The 15,627-nt window shown below is 40.5% G+C and overlaps 1 protein-coding gene across 4 annotated transcripts; it reads right to left on the bottom strand.

Moving 5' to 3' along the window:
- Positions 1-1,982: 1,982 nt before the first annotated feature.
- Positions 1,983-15,322, bottom strand: zbtb44 (zinc finger and BTB domain containing 44). 4 transcript variants are annotated; one of them, XM_044353820.1, is made up of 6 exons: positions 14,800-15,322; positions 11,416-12,516; positions 10,777-10,861; positions 10,103-10,254; positions 7,871-8,171; positions 1,983-2,816 (listed from the first exon to the last, which is right to left on the bottom strand). In XM_044353820.1, exons 2-6 carry the CDS (start codon positions 12,476-12,478, stop codon positions 2,402-2,404), a joined length of 2,016 nt encoding a protein of 671 aa, XP_044209755.1. In that variant the 5' UTR covers positions 12,479-12,516; positions 14,800-15,322; the 3' UTR covers positions 1,983-2,401. The 4 variants fall into 4 exon arrangements, with proteins under 4 accessions (XP_044209755.1, XP_044209756.1, XP_044209757.1 ...); XM_044353821.1 differs by having other exon boundaries at positions 14,978-15,322; XM_044353822.1 differs by lacking the exon at positions 14,800-15,322 and adding an exon at positions 12,841-13,252.
- Positions 15,323-15,627: the final 305 nt, after the last annotated feature.

The following is a 15,627-nucleotide window of genomic DNA, read 5'->3' as shown; positions in this document are numbered from 1 at the left end:
ATCACATAACACCCAACAGTCTCATCATCTGTTCTGACTGAAAACTGGCCATCACAGATAGCCTCCGTAATCTGTCTGCATCTGCTTCCTGCTTCCCTGGCTGCAGATGTACAGTAAATTTATAAATTTTAGTCAGGGAAATATTCACAATGTTGTTATTCCCTTTGTGACTACTTCAGGTAAAGAAAAGGAAAAACAGAATGCTGGTGGTTAATCCACACGTTTGGGTTCACATAATGTTCTTGGTTTATCACCCACAAAGTCATATGAGGATAAAAGTTTTAAAAAGACAATCATGTTGTACCTAAGTGAAACACCACTTCAACAGTCATGCAATATCCTGGAACATCAGCATTGTACCTGTTGGTAGATCAGGATGACCAAAATGTGAGAGCCATGTAAGATATCAATATCCATAACACAAACCCACTTTAAAACTGAAAATAAAATGCCATTTGACAAGCAGGCCTAACTTCAACTGGGATGAAATGCTACATTACTATATCTTAGAGCCCATTTGGGAATATAACACTGCAGTTGCGAGAAAACCTTGTAACTCCAAATTTGAAATGTTTATGTTTTACATAAATTTCAGTCTTATTTTGTCATTTATTTGGTTAGATTATTAAATAAAAGATGCATCAGTGCTAATCTGAGTTTTTTTCTGAACTGCTATAGTTGCCTTTTTTTGGAGACACAAGGTTTGATTTAACAACAGCGTTCAGTAAAAATAAAAAATAAAAATTATATACTGCACAAACGTCTTAAGGGAATACTCTGTCAATATAATTTCAAGTTTTAAACATTTGTGTTCATATTGATAAAAAGAAATGCACATACACACACCTGACGTATCATATTTCACAACATCCAACATACACAGCATTCAAATAGTAAAACTACAGTACAAGCTATTGCAATATAGATAATATTGACATTTAACAGTTTGCCTATAGCGACGGCACTGAAGGAATAACACAGTCTCTGCCCATACAAACTAGCATTATCACTACAAAGGAAATACAATATTTTTTTCTTTAGCTCAGTTTGCAAAGACTTGATTTGTCACTGTTGGCAAAGTCAAGACCTCCTCTTCCTCTACAAGTTACTTGTTAAAATGGGAACTCTCAGGCACTTTCCAAAAGTAGGGCAAGGCTTAGATTTAACAGACCTCAAATTGGCTAAGACAGAAATGACTTTAGCTAGTGCTGCATTCACGTCATATGGGAAAAAAAACAACCCTCCTACTTAAATTTATTGTTCCAAAAAATACTGCTAACTTGCATTTCCAGGTGGTAAATACTACTTTGAAACTCAGGTTTGGAGATGGACTGAACCCAGATGTTCTGACCTACTGAAATCTTACGTCATCAACAAGGATACTGCTTTAGTCAACTTTAAGAAAAAGATACTATCATTGCAAAGAAAACAAAGACCAGTGTTTCCCCTATAATTCTACAGGCCTGGCAGGCAGCCAGGCCAACGAGAACCCCGCCAGGCCAAAAATATATATTTTTTAATGCCAAAAGTAACGCCAAATACCCATTCATTTGGTATTCAATAATCATTTGCATTTGGGAATCTCTGTGTGTCGCTGTTCTGAAATGTGAGTCAACCTCTGTGTCACTGCATTAGAAACTCTTGGTAGCTCCTTTAAGGAATAGGGCAGTGTGTAATGTGTGTGCGTAGCGAGTGTATGTTTGAGTGAGTGTGTGAGAGAGTGAGCGGCAGAAAAGTGACAGTGAATGTGAGTGGAGCAGAGGAAAAGGTTAGCAGTGAGTTGTCAATCTGGCAGTAAATGTACAGTACAGAGTGTACTACAGTGTAACAGTTAATAAATGCTGCAGCTTCTCAAGACCAAGAAAAGTCTCATCTGTTGTTTCTCCAACTGCTGGAAAAGTGAAGGGGGTTAGCCCTGAAGTTCACAACAGTGGGTTAGCCTAACCTGACCAGGCTCACTTAAGGTGGACTGACCTTTAAGGTGGACTGACCTATTCTCATTGTAGTGACAATCTCAGCCGCTCCTAAACAGAGAATGGAGAAATGTCTGGCTGCAGAGTCTCTCCCGAGTTTTTGCTCTGAACCCTCCCTCCCTACACCCACCCACCCCATTCCAAAGCAGTCAACCTAGGGGAAACACTGAAGACATAAACTTTGTTGCATTTAGTTTGGTGTAAAACATAGAATCAAATAAGTGCATGTGTGTTGCGTGTGGAAAACATCATCAAGGCAACTGAAGTCTTCAGAAAACTTCAATCAGTGTCTTGATGGCTTCACATGATGAGGTTTCAACATGTGAACATGTCCAAGTCGTCCCTTTTAGCTGTCAAGGCATTTCACTGGATATTCCCATATGACATGACTGCAAAATAAGACATGATGGGCAAGTAGAAGACTTGAATCACTCTATGGTAATGGAAGCCAGCTCCTTGGCCGGGGCATGCTGCTGCTGCTGCTGCTGCTCTTCTTCAAACACCTCTGGGGAACTGCCTCCTTCACTGTTGTCCATCTTGGTCTCCTCTGTCATGGCTGCCGTCTCATCTGCGTCCATCTTGAGGGAGGCTGGGGCTTCCAGGGGATCCAGGGGCTCGGGTGAAAGGAAGCCGGAGGAGCTCTCGCAATTCTGGGTAGAGGAGGAGACCTGGGAGATGACGGGCATCTGGACTGAGGAGGAGGACGAGGCGACAGTGGTGGTGGAGGTGGAGGTGCTGCCCGGGTAGACGGGGTGGTGTTGGGACTCCTCCAGCTCATACTGGACTCCCAGCGCCTCCTCCTCCTCCTGTACCTGGCTCAGGTAGTCGGGCACGAGGAAATCACTGCAAGGATGGAGAGAACAAGTTGAGTTCACTGTCTTTTTGTTTGTCAACTTCACACTAATGTCAGATTCAAACTGTACATGCCAAGTTTGAAAGATCTCAGTTTGAGAAATAAGCTTCCTTACACAGAGAACTGATGACTGGAAATTTATCAGTAGACAGTACAAAAAAATACAGTCCAATTGTGATTCAGTGTACTCCAGACGTTATTGCCTCCATTAAGGAGGTTATGTTGTCATTAGTGTGTCTAGGTTTTGTGTTTATAATTACTACCCATGAAACTAACAGAAGGGAGAAGCATTCCACAACAAATCACATATGTCTAAAAGGATCAAAAAATGTACTTCAATAAAACTATTAACAGTAGTTGTTGGCTTTAACAGGGTACATTACATAACAAAACATTTTTCAACAGGGCAGAAGTTTGCATTCTCTAGAAATCTGACTTTTTGTCCAGACAGTCTCATCTACTCCTACAACTATAAATTATGTCCCACATTTGCCAGAACACCTTTCCACAGCCATGAGAAAAAGGTTGTAATTTGTTGTGTTCACTGGTGGATTTGTGAGAAGGAAAACAATTTAAAAGTTTGGTCATTCAGCTTACAGTTACTCACGTTAAAGGAAGAGTTCACAATTTTTCAAGTCTGTTCTCCTGTTCATTGATACTGGTAATAAAAGATCCCCTTCAAATGCGCTTTCATTGTAAGTGATAAGGATCAAAATCCACAGCGTGTCCACGGGATGTAACGGTACACCAAATTCACAGTTTGGTATGTACCTTGGTTTTGGGGTCACAGTTTGGTACAATTTCAATACAGCAGAAAAGGTAGAAAATAACATGTTTGGTCTTTCATTTTGAAAAACATAAAAATCCAACAATGGCTCACTGCCCAAAACTATTACTGAAACAGTTTAGTTTTGGTGCGGTTGAAAAGGAAAACAACCCTTCTGTTTCTTGCAAGGAGTCAGGACACCTGCTGACAGATGTTTTATTCTGCTTTATGGTCTAACTGTATACAAAGTAGTTTAAACTAGCTCCACCTCCAGCAGCTACAACATTAACATGCTGCTCTAACACTGATGCTTCAGTATTAATAATCTAATGATGTCATATATAATAATATATCAGTCAGAGGGACCAAACCACTACTTTTACTGCAATACTTTTTAACAAAATTTTTCTCTCTCAGAACCAGTTCTTACCACATGCTAAATGACCACGTCAGAAATCAAATAGTTGTTCTGAACAGCTTCACTCAAAGGTGGAGTGAAAGGCCAACCGTCACGGGGGTGGGGAAGGGGGGGGCAGAATCGTTTCACTACGGAGATAACAGCATATTTTAATAATAGTGTTGCACTCAGTCAGTGTTATGGGTCATTCTGACGGCAGGGCAACCTAGGCTACTTTGGCTAAGCTGGCTAACATACCCATGAGAATGGTAGTGGTGTTCTGCCAAAAGGTTCCGGGTTAAACTCACCATCTATGATTATTGTTCCATATGTTAAACTAAGTCGATTATTTAACTATTTTGACAGCAGTTGTTTGGGTCACAGAGCGTATTCTTCGTTCGACTGCATGCACTGAACCGTAATGTCTGTACTGTGATGGTTCAGGACAAATACACATACCGTTCCACCCCTAGTGTCCACATAGTCATTTTGTTCAAATATGCATTTAAAAGTTTATCTGAATCTTCTGTTCCTGTGTCTTGACTTCCTGCCAGGCTCAATCTGCTCTGTGCAGCTTAACGCAGCTTCTGTGAAACATAGACTAAGCGCATATATTTAGCACCGCGTTGCAGCACAGACATGCTTGGTCGGATCAAGCCGTTACATGAGGCTTCAGCAGTCTGAGTTAGTCAAATCACGTGGATATCTGGCACATTTAGTCTTTTTAGCATCAAATTCCCTAACTGAGTCCCTTTACACCTTGAATTAAAATGTGTTTTGTATCCAGATTGTATCTAGATATGATTTAACCTAATTACATTTAGACATGCTACCCTGCCCCTGCCACTTTTCTTATACTTGGTTTTTCTGTATGCAAGTTTCACGTGTTTCATTTTTCATTGACATTGCAGCCAGGACCAGTTGTAGCCGTTCTCCACCATTTGCTTAGCCATAGCTTCATAAATGGCTCAGTTGCGAATTGCCAAGTTTCGTTTATATACTTTTGTTGGACCAAAGTGAAAGCAGACACTTGGTCTTGTCTTGACTCCATCCACGAGTGTCTTGAATATCCATAGTTTTCTTGCTGCTTTCTTGCTAGTAGCTTAGCTCACTAACTACCTAATGGCTGCTACCTCACTGGTTTGGAACAGTCACACCCAATTACATATTTCCACCCATGTAGTTGTTGAATGTGGATTGACAACACAACTGCATTTACACTGTTCAGGGTAGTCACAATGCGTCCCTGACCATCTCCGGAGGTGGTTTGGCTGATCAGATCACAATCCATCCTCAATGTGTCTTGGGTGCATTAACAGCTGTACTTTCATGTGGTCAAGCACTATTTGATTGCAATCCAATCACCCAAACTGCATTTTAATGCAAGATGTAAAGGGGGTCTTTGTGTGTCCTTGGAGAGTGTTTCCCTGTTGAGCTGTGGTGGAAGAATGGTAACAAAAACAAGAGGGACTCTGGGTATCTATTTGATTTGACTAATTTGGATGGCTGAAGCTTCATATTAGCTTAAGATAACCTTTTAAATACATTTTTGCACATAAGGAGGACTGTTGATTTTGGCCTCCATCACTTACATTGTGCATTATGAATTTATCCTCTAATGGTCAGTATGAACAGGAGGAATGATCACAATGAGAAACACCTGTTCAATGTGGGCTCCTGATTGTTGTTTTAAGAAAGACTTGAAGAACTGTGAACCCATCCTTTAATGATCCTTGCTGAAAAACACTAAATGTGTTATGGCAGCATTGCATTTGCGTCTTTGAAGTAACAACACATTGTCTATGATAAATGATTGCTTAATTTTAGTGTACAAAACACTACCAATGCTATGGTTTGACATAGCTGGTTTTGTTTCTGCTATTCAACTATAAAACACTGTAAATATCCATATGCCATATCTACGGAAGGCCAGAGAGGACATATGTAAGGATGACTTTGTGTTATGTTTTCCTGTGATCTCAAAGTTGATTTTGTGATCTTGACATGACAATCTTGTTTCCTTGACCACAAGATAAACAACGTATTATTTTGTGAAATACACAAAGAAATATTCCAGGATCTGTGATTTTTTTCCCCTAATAATTTGGATAGTTTTAAAATTATTAAATATTTTTAGTCCTAATAATTTGGAGACGTAACTCAAAATTACATCTGACCATTTCCTCATGAGAGAAGATAACTGTGATTAGAGGTTAACAAAGCTTATTCTAAATTCACAAACTAATTAATCAATGATGATAACTAGAGAAGTAATAACATGCATGTCCTTCCATACATACCATTCACATTTGATCCATATCTGTATATCTTCAATGGTTTTTTGACTGTTTGTAAATGTGTTAATGTGGATTTGTGTGGATTGACATTTTGGAAATTTGTACAAGTAAAACTCTAGCATGGTCTTCATTGCATGTGATAATACCCTAAGAAGTACATTTGTATTCCTGTAACAGTGGCCCTTTAAAATTGGGAGCGAACAGCATGATCATGATTGTAAAACAGATCAATCCAGTCCTGCAGCTTTACATGTACTGACTATCAAACAGTGGAAATTAGAGATAGAGTCCAGAATAAATAGTTAAGGTCGAGTGTAACTGTCCCCTGTGGCACAGACGACAGCGGAATCTGACAAACTGGTCTGGAAATCAGCAACTTAGGAAAAAGGTCCAGTGTGTAGGACTCAGTGGCATCTAGCGGTGTGGTTGCAGATTGCAACCAACTGAATATCCCTCCCCCATGTGTAGGAAAACCTACGGTGGCCGCGAAACTCACGAAAAACGCAAAAGGCCCCTCTGTTTGGTTTGTCCATTCTGGGCTACAGTAAAAACATAATCAGCTCATTCTAAAGTAACGAAGACACAGCAATTCTTATTTTCAGGTGATTATATACCAATGAAAACATACTTATGAATGTTATATTCCATTTCTGCCAAGTCCGTTCTGCTAGATGCCACTACACACTACACACTGCACCTTTAACATATCTTTTTATGTGAAGACTGAGGATGGGAGTTAAGAGTCTGACTGGACTGCCAGAGAATGTTCCACACTGTTATGATCTCAGGCGTAGACCTTCTACTATAAAACTTTTGAGGAGTCAATGGCCCGTTTGAGTTCTGCCGACCTGTGAGGGTTTGAGTTGATTAAGAAGTGGAAAAGTCTGGGAAATAAAAACACACTCTGACTTTATAAAGACACTGTGTTCTGACTTTCACGAGGCTTTGTGGGCTGAGCTGCTGATAAAAACAAACAACCCCACTCCATTTGGTTAAGGAAAATCCATTCATATAGAAACAAACAAGAGATGAAAACATGATTAAAGTTGTGCTTTGTGGGTATTGTATGAACAAAGTTTAAGCACACTTTTATGTTTTCATGGTGAAACTGTTTCTCTCTTAACCGAAGGACTTGATTAAAAGTAGGGCTATAAAACCATAAATTGAAGTTAACTAGGGTGTTTCAGAAGACTCTACAGCTGGGTTCAGTAGTTTTTCACAAGACCTAACTCACTTAATTTTGCATACTTAATAACCCACTCCATCCTCACATCTCATGGGAATTTTGTCAGCCAACAGAGCCAAAACGGACTTGAGGTATTTATTATTTCATCTTAATGATGAACGTTACACGAGAGAAATTAAAACTCCCCCATAGATACAATCAAATACTTCAGGTACACTTGATCTGGGCATTCAAATCAATTGCAATCAACTCAAAAACAATTCTACACAACCAAAGTCATGAAAAGAAAAACGATCAAATGAACCTCAGGTATTAGAATCTAAACTGAAGAGGTATTATTTTCTGATCCAGGTGAGATCTGAGTAAATGATGGGGGTCAGCGCCCCCGGACTCCTCACCTGCTCTGGAAGTAGTTTGCTAGTTCGGATGCCTCATGGTTCAGACTCCTCAGGTGTACAATTAAATTGCCAGAGTTGGTGAACATGGCGCCGCACGTTTTGCACTCGTAAATCCGCGGCTTGCGGATTATGTGTCGGGAGACCCTCATGTGGTGCTTATATTCACCGAAGGACGTGAATGTGGCGCTACAAATCTGGCACCGGAAACAGCGTTTACCTTCGTGCTTCAGCCGATGCATCTTTAGGGAGTAGGCCCGTGTGAACTTTTTCCCACAGCGGTCACACTGGAAAGGCTTAATGCCTGGGGGAGGAAAAGAAAAACAATGCTTAGCTGATCTGTGCTAAGCATCACAGAAGTGTTTGTATGTGAGTGAGTGAGGTGGCAGGTGATTCCATCTTACCAGTCTCCCTCAACTGTTTTCCAAATCACTGTTTCCCAGAATGCCCAGAGAGAAAAGCTCATCAATTCATCACTAAGCTATATACAAGGTGCAGGAAAGTACAGCAACCCAGCATCATTTAACCTTTTATTTACTTTAGATCTCCATTGGCAACTGTACTAACAATAACAACAACTTTACGTAGAATGTACAAAACAGTTAGCCGGTTATTTGCCCATTTACCTTTACCTAAACATGTTATCTATATGTTAACATTTGAGATTTAGTACTTTTATTTGAATAATTATAACTTTTTATTGTAGCTCCTGGATATTACTGAAAATAGTTTTACTAATAGGTTGTTTGTGGGAGAAACTAAACCTACCTTAAGAGAATGAATGAGGACTGGAAGAGGATTCAGATTCATCTCTTCTCATCATTTTTGCATTAAACCTGTCGTATTCTGTTTTGTAAAACCATCTGATTACTAAGTTTGACCCCTTTATTATAAATGAGATTAACTACATAGTATAGTTATAGTATTTAGTACATATACCAGTATTTTCACTGACTAGGACTGAAAAGGTTTCTTGAAATAAACATCTACAATAAATCACTAGCTTTACATACTTACATGTTTTGACCTTTTGTGGTTTTGTAAGCTTTATTTATTGTAATATTGTAATTCTGTATTACAATTGTAATTGTAATATTGTATTGTAATAAAAACATTTCAGCTAAAGAAAATTTCAGAATATTTTCTACTGTTTTCTTATCATCACTGTCAACTTGACCCCTTAAAAGTATTTAACAAATAAAAAAAATCTCATGGTCAATGGATCTAACTGTTGGTAGAGAAATTATATAATTTCTGAATACATGTTTAAAAAATTGAGTGGAAAAAGAAAAAAGACTGCTGTTCTTTGATATAGAAGGAGAGACAACAAAACCTGCTGTTGTGTTTGTAGCTGTTTTAGATGCCTTCAATAGTTGATGCTGTCAAACTCAATTGTAACTACACTTAAAGTGTTTTCACATGTGAAAATGCTTCATGTTTCTATGTTTGATCACTTTTCTACAGGAATAACGGTACACCAACAACAAACACAACGGCCCATTAACGCTGAGTACATGAGCAATATTTTCAGTATTTACTTATAATTGTAGCAAAGAACCTGTTTATGACCTGAGCTGGGTTTGATCTAGTACTGTTTCTATCTAAGGCAACTTTCTAGGCTTCCAATTGTATTTATGTCACTTGTGACACTTATGTCACTCTTTTACAATCTCAGTTTACTTGTGATGTAACTTAACTAAATTTCAACTGCAAGATTAAATCCACTAGTGTTGTAATATGAGTGAAGAACACAAACATGGTAATGTGTAGCTTCTCCATGATCTAAAAATAAGTGAGGACAGAACATCTAAAACATCATACAACAAGAATGCTTTTAAAAAATTCCTCTGATTTTTCTGGAATGCATAAAATTGCCTTTAAACATAATTCATCCCTTCTGTTTTCTTTCTTAACTCAGTGGATGTAACAGCGATTTTTACACTAATCGACAGAGAAAGAACTTTTCATCTAAAATGAAATTTATATTGAATACAAATATAAAACACAAAATAACCTATTTTATGATGATGCACCTTACTCTTCAGCATAACACTTGTTTGGTATTGAGTGAACATATTAACTGTTTTGCCACTAAGAATTTGATTTTCTGTTGATTGGTCTCAAAAAGACAAACGTTACATCAGCCGCTAAGAAACATGTTTCCACTGTTTCCCAGAATCAAAAATGAACACTAAATTCATTTTGAAAGTTTTCATTTTTAACCATTTCACCTACCGGAGTGTATGAGCATGTGCTGCTTCAGGTTTTGAATGCGTGTGAATCGGACTCCACAGGTCGGACACTGAAAAGGTCGGTCTGGGCCGTTGGTGCCGGGCCGGGCTGAAGGGCTGATATAGAGGTGATATGGATACTGAATACCTTCTAGCCTGAAACACAAAAGGGAGGAAAAATCTAACAGGTATTCGGCACCGAATGTGCTCATAAGGTAGCTGTCCTTATCTGAATACTTAAATGGCATCAAATAACACCTCTGCTCTCCTTCCATATAACAAAGTTCCACTACTGTTCATGTCAGGACACCAGTATTTTACTGAGAGAGTTGGAAGATGTTTCGGAACATGTCGAGGAATTTGTTAAAACACTGAGATGTCAGTAATGATAGTAACACGCATCAGATTGTTTAATGTTTGACGTTCATGGATTTCCAGTTAGGACCCACATTAGTTTTCTCATAAATCTTCATCACGCATGTTTGGTGCTTGAGGCTTTTACAATATGCAACTAGCATTCTTTATATTACAGTGCATCATGTCTTCAAAATCTCAACATGACACCTAAATTTATTACTAAAACAGGTGTGGCTCAGATACCCAGTTATGAGGTATATGTCTATATAATCTTTACTGCTTATGACTTGCCTGGCTGCAAGTCGTGACTAATCACAATACCTTTCATCGTCTTCTGCATGTCCTCCAGCGTTAGAGGTGCTCTGCATTGACGGCAAGCCCTCAGACACTCCCTCGTCCATTGACCCTGGAAACAGGGGGAAAAAAGAAAATCACTCATATAGTAGCTGTCTTCTGAATTTCTGACTACAGAATAAACCCTCGAGCAGAGCAATCTCATCTGAGGTTAGAACAATAAACTGTAGGTCTTTGAAGGCTAATCCCATATTTAAGGATTGATGCTGCTGGATACCAGCGCACTGTGCTATTCAACAGCTTAGGAAAAAATGACGAGTGTTTCCATTTTCTTTTTATTTATGGCAGAGCAGAAAAGCCTTTCAAGCTGCATTTGGGCCACTGGACAATAAAACTTTCCACCGAGACCAATACAAACAAAAATCTTGAATGTGTGTAGGCAGCTGTGTGGGCAGGTTGAGGCAGGTTTCATTTAACGTTTTACATAGCGACGCTGCGTTAACTGAGGCGGGACACGGCCTAATAAAGGTGATAGATTTCACTGACAGGATGATACTGATGATTCTGATTAAACCAATATATGTATGCAACATTGAGATGACACGTGAAACCCGAAGGATTAACTCTAAATGCTGTGGATCAGTTTCGTACTGAGAATAGGCCCACCTATAGAGGATGACTGTGGACTGATGAGGAGCTCCTCCTGGACCTGTTCGCTCCCTGGCACCGTCTGTTGATCACTCAGCGAGCTCTGGGAGGCACTGACTGGCTGGGAAGACGCCTCTTGGACCTCCTCATCACTGAGACGCTCCACCTTCACCCTCACGTCCTCTTCCTCCGCAGGCACGGGTGATGACACCGCCTTGGAGCTCTCGCACGTCATGAAGTCACTGAGTCGCCGGCTGACCACCACCTCTGACGTCCCTGGGGTACCCTGCTCTAGACAACGAGGGCTCTCTGGGAGCTTTGATTTGTCCGAGTGGAACCTCCGGTCAATACCAAACGGGAAAGTCCATGGGAAGGCCAGAGAGGACTCCACAGGCTGGGCTGTGCTGTCTGAGAATGAGGGGGAAGGATTGGGGATCTGGGGGGAGGTGGTGACCATCTGTGTAGTGCATTTGAGTGGACTCTCAGGTGATGCCATTGTTACAAAGCTCTTGCGTTTCCGTCGCGATTCACGGCAGATGGGAACGTTTCTCTCCATCACGCTGCAGTCCGAAGACACGGGTGACACGCTGCCGTCCAATGGCGTCAGGGCACAGTTTGATGAGGCGCTCTCTGGTGCTGATTCATGAGGTTTGTCTGCTGCCATTGTGTTGTTGTTGTTGTTACCCGGGCTCCACAGAATACTGGACTTCATGAACTCTGAACATGTACTAGCCACAGCAAACATCTGCATGTAACTTGCAGCTGCCAGGACGTCGATGATGTTCTCCGTACTGATCGAGAGGGTAGACGTGTAGGCGTATTCCAGCAGAGGAGCGAAACCGCTAACCGTCACGTGATGAAGGTCCAACACAAACTTGTCCTCCTCCTCGGGCCGGCCAACCAGTTTAGAGCGGAAGAATTCACTGCAGCAGGCCAGGACCACTTTGTGGGCCAGGAAGAGTTTGTCTTGGACCCGGATGGTGACATCACATAAGTGACCCTCGTTGCGCAAAGCGTTGAGCTTCTCCAGCATCTCCTGGCTGTGGGAGGTCGAGCTGTGGGTGAAGGTTTTCACCCCCATGTTGGAGTCAGTTTCTGATGATGTACAGGAAGTGCGTCCTACAGAGAGATGGGACAAAGAAAAACAGTTCACTTCTGTTTTCAAAAGTGAACTCATTTGTTTCACCTTTTCACTTTCTTGGAAGTCAGAACTCCACAAAAGGATCAATGTTGAAAAACAATTTTTTTTAAAGCTTTTTTAAGTGTCAACTACTTCACTTTACCACTTTGTCAGAATGTCTAATGATTACATAACTAAACTACATCCTGCCCCAGGGGTTAAATAATTGGGTGTGAAAAAACAGAGCCACTTGTTTTGTAATTAGTAAGTACAAAGACAAAATTAGATGTCAAATTTCACTTTGCAGAAAATCAGTCACTTACGAGTGCATTAGGGCAGGACAAGATGGTGATGGACACAAGGTAAAATGCACTATGCAAGGCAGTGGGAATTGGTAGACAGAAATACTAAGGTACTCTCTGAGGGGAAGGGAAGGTAAGAGGGGGGTGAAAGCAGGGTAAGGAGCACGGAGGACAAAATGCCAAGTTATGTAACAACAATCAAAGCAGATGCGCAGCGATGCGAGCCAGACCCATGTGGAGGCCAGTGCACTACAGGATGCTCAGCAGCTGTCTGCGAGACGTGGATTCTCTGAGGCATGAGATTTTCCATCAAACAAAAGCTCAAGTGAAGGGGCTCTCGCAGGGAGAGCGCACTCCCCTTTATACACACACAGACCAAAGGAAAATACTCCTGGGCTAGGCTGGCCCAGTACAGGCAAAGTGAATTATAGACCTAGGCTGTGGAGGAGCAACAACAGCGTGCCTAGCCTGAACCACCAAACAGAAAAGAATTAATTCCACTATGGGGTTTTCTCAAAGCTAAAATGTCTCCACAAGGAGAATCATTTAGTTACATGACCTCTATTAAGTTCTTCCTGACAAAATTAATATTCTTTGAACTACATGAACTAAACACATTTTTCTGTTAGTAAAACTTTAACCCTCTGTCATAAATTACACCATTAAGATGTAAAATTATTCAACAAGAATGACAAACTTTGTCATGAAAAAGTAAAAACAAACACATTTAGCTCTATCATGTCCTCCGAATTAGAAACATTTGTGGTCTGTTTTTAAAGTTAAAAGAGTGGAAAGTCCTGAAGGCCATGCAGAGGGTTAAATATTCAGAACTAATTCACTTATTTTCTGCTTGACTCATTGCAAATATGAATTAGTTTGATTGATTAACTGATAGAAATATAATCAGACAATGATTATTTTGATAGTAAATTCATCAGGAAAACACTTTTTGTGGGGTCTGTCACACAGAATAAGCTACATGAAGACACCACAGGGCCTGAGGTAGCTTGTGATGACTATTAGTTATTAGTTATAAACATTTTACATTATCTGATTAATCAGCGATTATGTAACCAAGTCCTCTACAGTAGTAAATAAACTGTTCACTTTGACCATAGTGCACCCCACAGATATTTATGATGGCGATAGGGCAGAGGAGGCGTAGCTTTGACTCTGTTTACATCATGTACTAGCAGAGCGCTGAGCCAGCAGCTATCGACAGCCTGTCAGTCAAAGTGCACAAAACAACAGTAAGCTGTATGTATGTAAAACATCGAGTGAACAAGATGCTGAACAAACATGTTTTCAACAACAATCACAGTTTAGCAAACACTAGCTAACAGTGTCAAGCTCACCCATCAAGTCAGCCAGGAGAGGAAAAGTACATCCGATTTCACCTGCCAAAATAAGTCCTACGACCATTTTGTTGATAAGATCTATCGTAGTATTTGAATTTAAATTAGCATAGACAACCATGTTCAAACACAATGTAGTGTATGATAGTACATTACTGGAGATATTGTTATCGCTGTAAGACTATAGAGTAACAAGTTAATGTAAATTCTTCACGACACTTTGAAAGTCAGCACTAAACCCGTGTGTTGTGTTGTTTTCACCAGGCTGTACATAGAGATACACATATATGGTCTCAACTCAAGTTAATCAATTACAATAAATCTCAAATTAAAACAAAACACTAGCTCGTCATTAATTTGTTTCCCATGAGTTAACGTTACCTCTACCGTGACATTTCTGCTTTTATTTTGAAGCCAAAGCAGTCAAATTTCCGGTTTGACCGGCTGCATCCACGCAGTTGCACCAAGCTAACTGCCGTTAGCCACCAATGTACCGCTAGCTGACACAACACCCTGCTATTAGTTGGTTCCTCTGCCCAAATCAACGCCTAGACAACAATGTCTCCGCATTAAACCGTCCACTGCGGGACTCCTGCTACCAATAAGACTGTACGGAGGTCGTTACCTTATGGGACGAGGCCTGTGGTAACGGCCGGGCCTCGGGATGCAAACAGCTCAGCGGACAAAAAGCAGCGGTTAGTGGGAGACCTGCCGCTCCGCCCCGCTCACTCACATTCCCCGGGCTTCTCAGGCAGTTGCCAGCCTGCCAGCCGCCAAAATCTCACAGTTTAATGAACGCTCACATGAATTCACATCACACCAAGCAGGTGTTAAAAGTTTCCGAGCTGCTGTTTTGGATCCTTTGTTGCTCCCCGCTGTCCTTTCTGCGCTGTTTGTATCCCCACAATGCAACGCGCATCTCTCACTGTACTGTACTGTAAGAAACAGGAAGCCTCACATCAACCAGCATGTAAAACAGCTCAGACACTGTCTATCTATCTTTCAAAACCACAGAAAATATGTTACATATTGTCTATTTACTAAGTGTTTAAATGAAACCTGCTTCATACTTACACTACACATATGTTTTACTTTTTGGCACACTGCATTCATACTTAAAAGATGGGTTCACAGTTTTTCAAGTCTGTCTTATAACAACAGTCAGGTGTCCATATGAACAGTGAAAGAGGTTTTCTGCACTGTAATCATTCCTTCTGTTCATACTGGCTATTAAAAGATCCTCTTCAAATGTGCTTTCAGTGTAAGTGTTGGGGACCATTATCCACAGCATGTCCACACAGTCATTTTGTGCAAAAATGCATTTAAAAGTTTATCCAAAGCTTATACGAGGCTTCAGCAGTCTGAATTAGTAATATCTCTGCAGTGGAAGGATAGTAACAAAAAGAGGCTTTGAGAGACTTTGGCATTAAAAAGGCTGTATCGTTGAAAGATA

This window comes from Thunnus albacares, chromosome 6 (genome assembly GCF_914725855.1).
Source record: "Thunnus albacares chromosome 6, fThuAlb1.1, whole genome shotgun sequence".
Lineage (NCBI taxonomy): Eukaryota > Metazoa > Chordata > Actinopteri > Scombriformes > Scombridae > Thunnus > Thunnus albacares.
This window is presented reverse-complemented; position numbering and strand designations above follow the sequence as displayed.

Coding starts and splice junctions, on each gene's coding strand:
- zbtb44 (XM_044353820.1), bottom strand. CDS start 12,478: ATGGGGGTGAAAACCTTCACCCACAGCTCGACCTCCCACAGCCAGGAG. Junction 10,862..11,415: donor TCCACAGTCATCCTCTATAG/GTGGGCCTATTC, acceptor CCCTGTTTCCAG/GGTCAATGGACGAGGGAGTG. Junction 10,255..10,776: donor CATGCAGAAGACGATGAAAG/GTATTGTGATTA, acceptor TTTGTGTTTCAG/GCTAGAAGGTATTCAGTATC.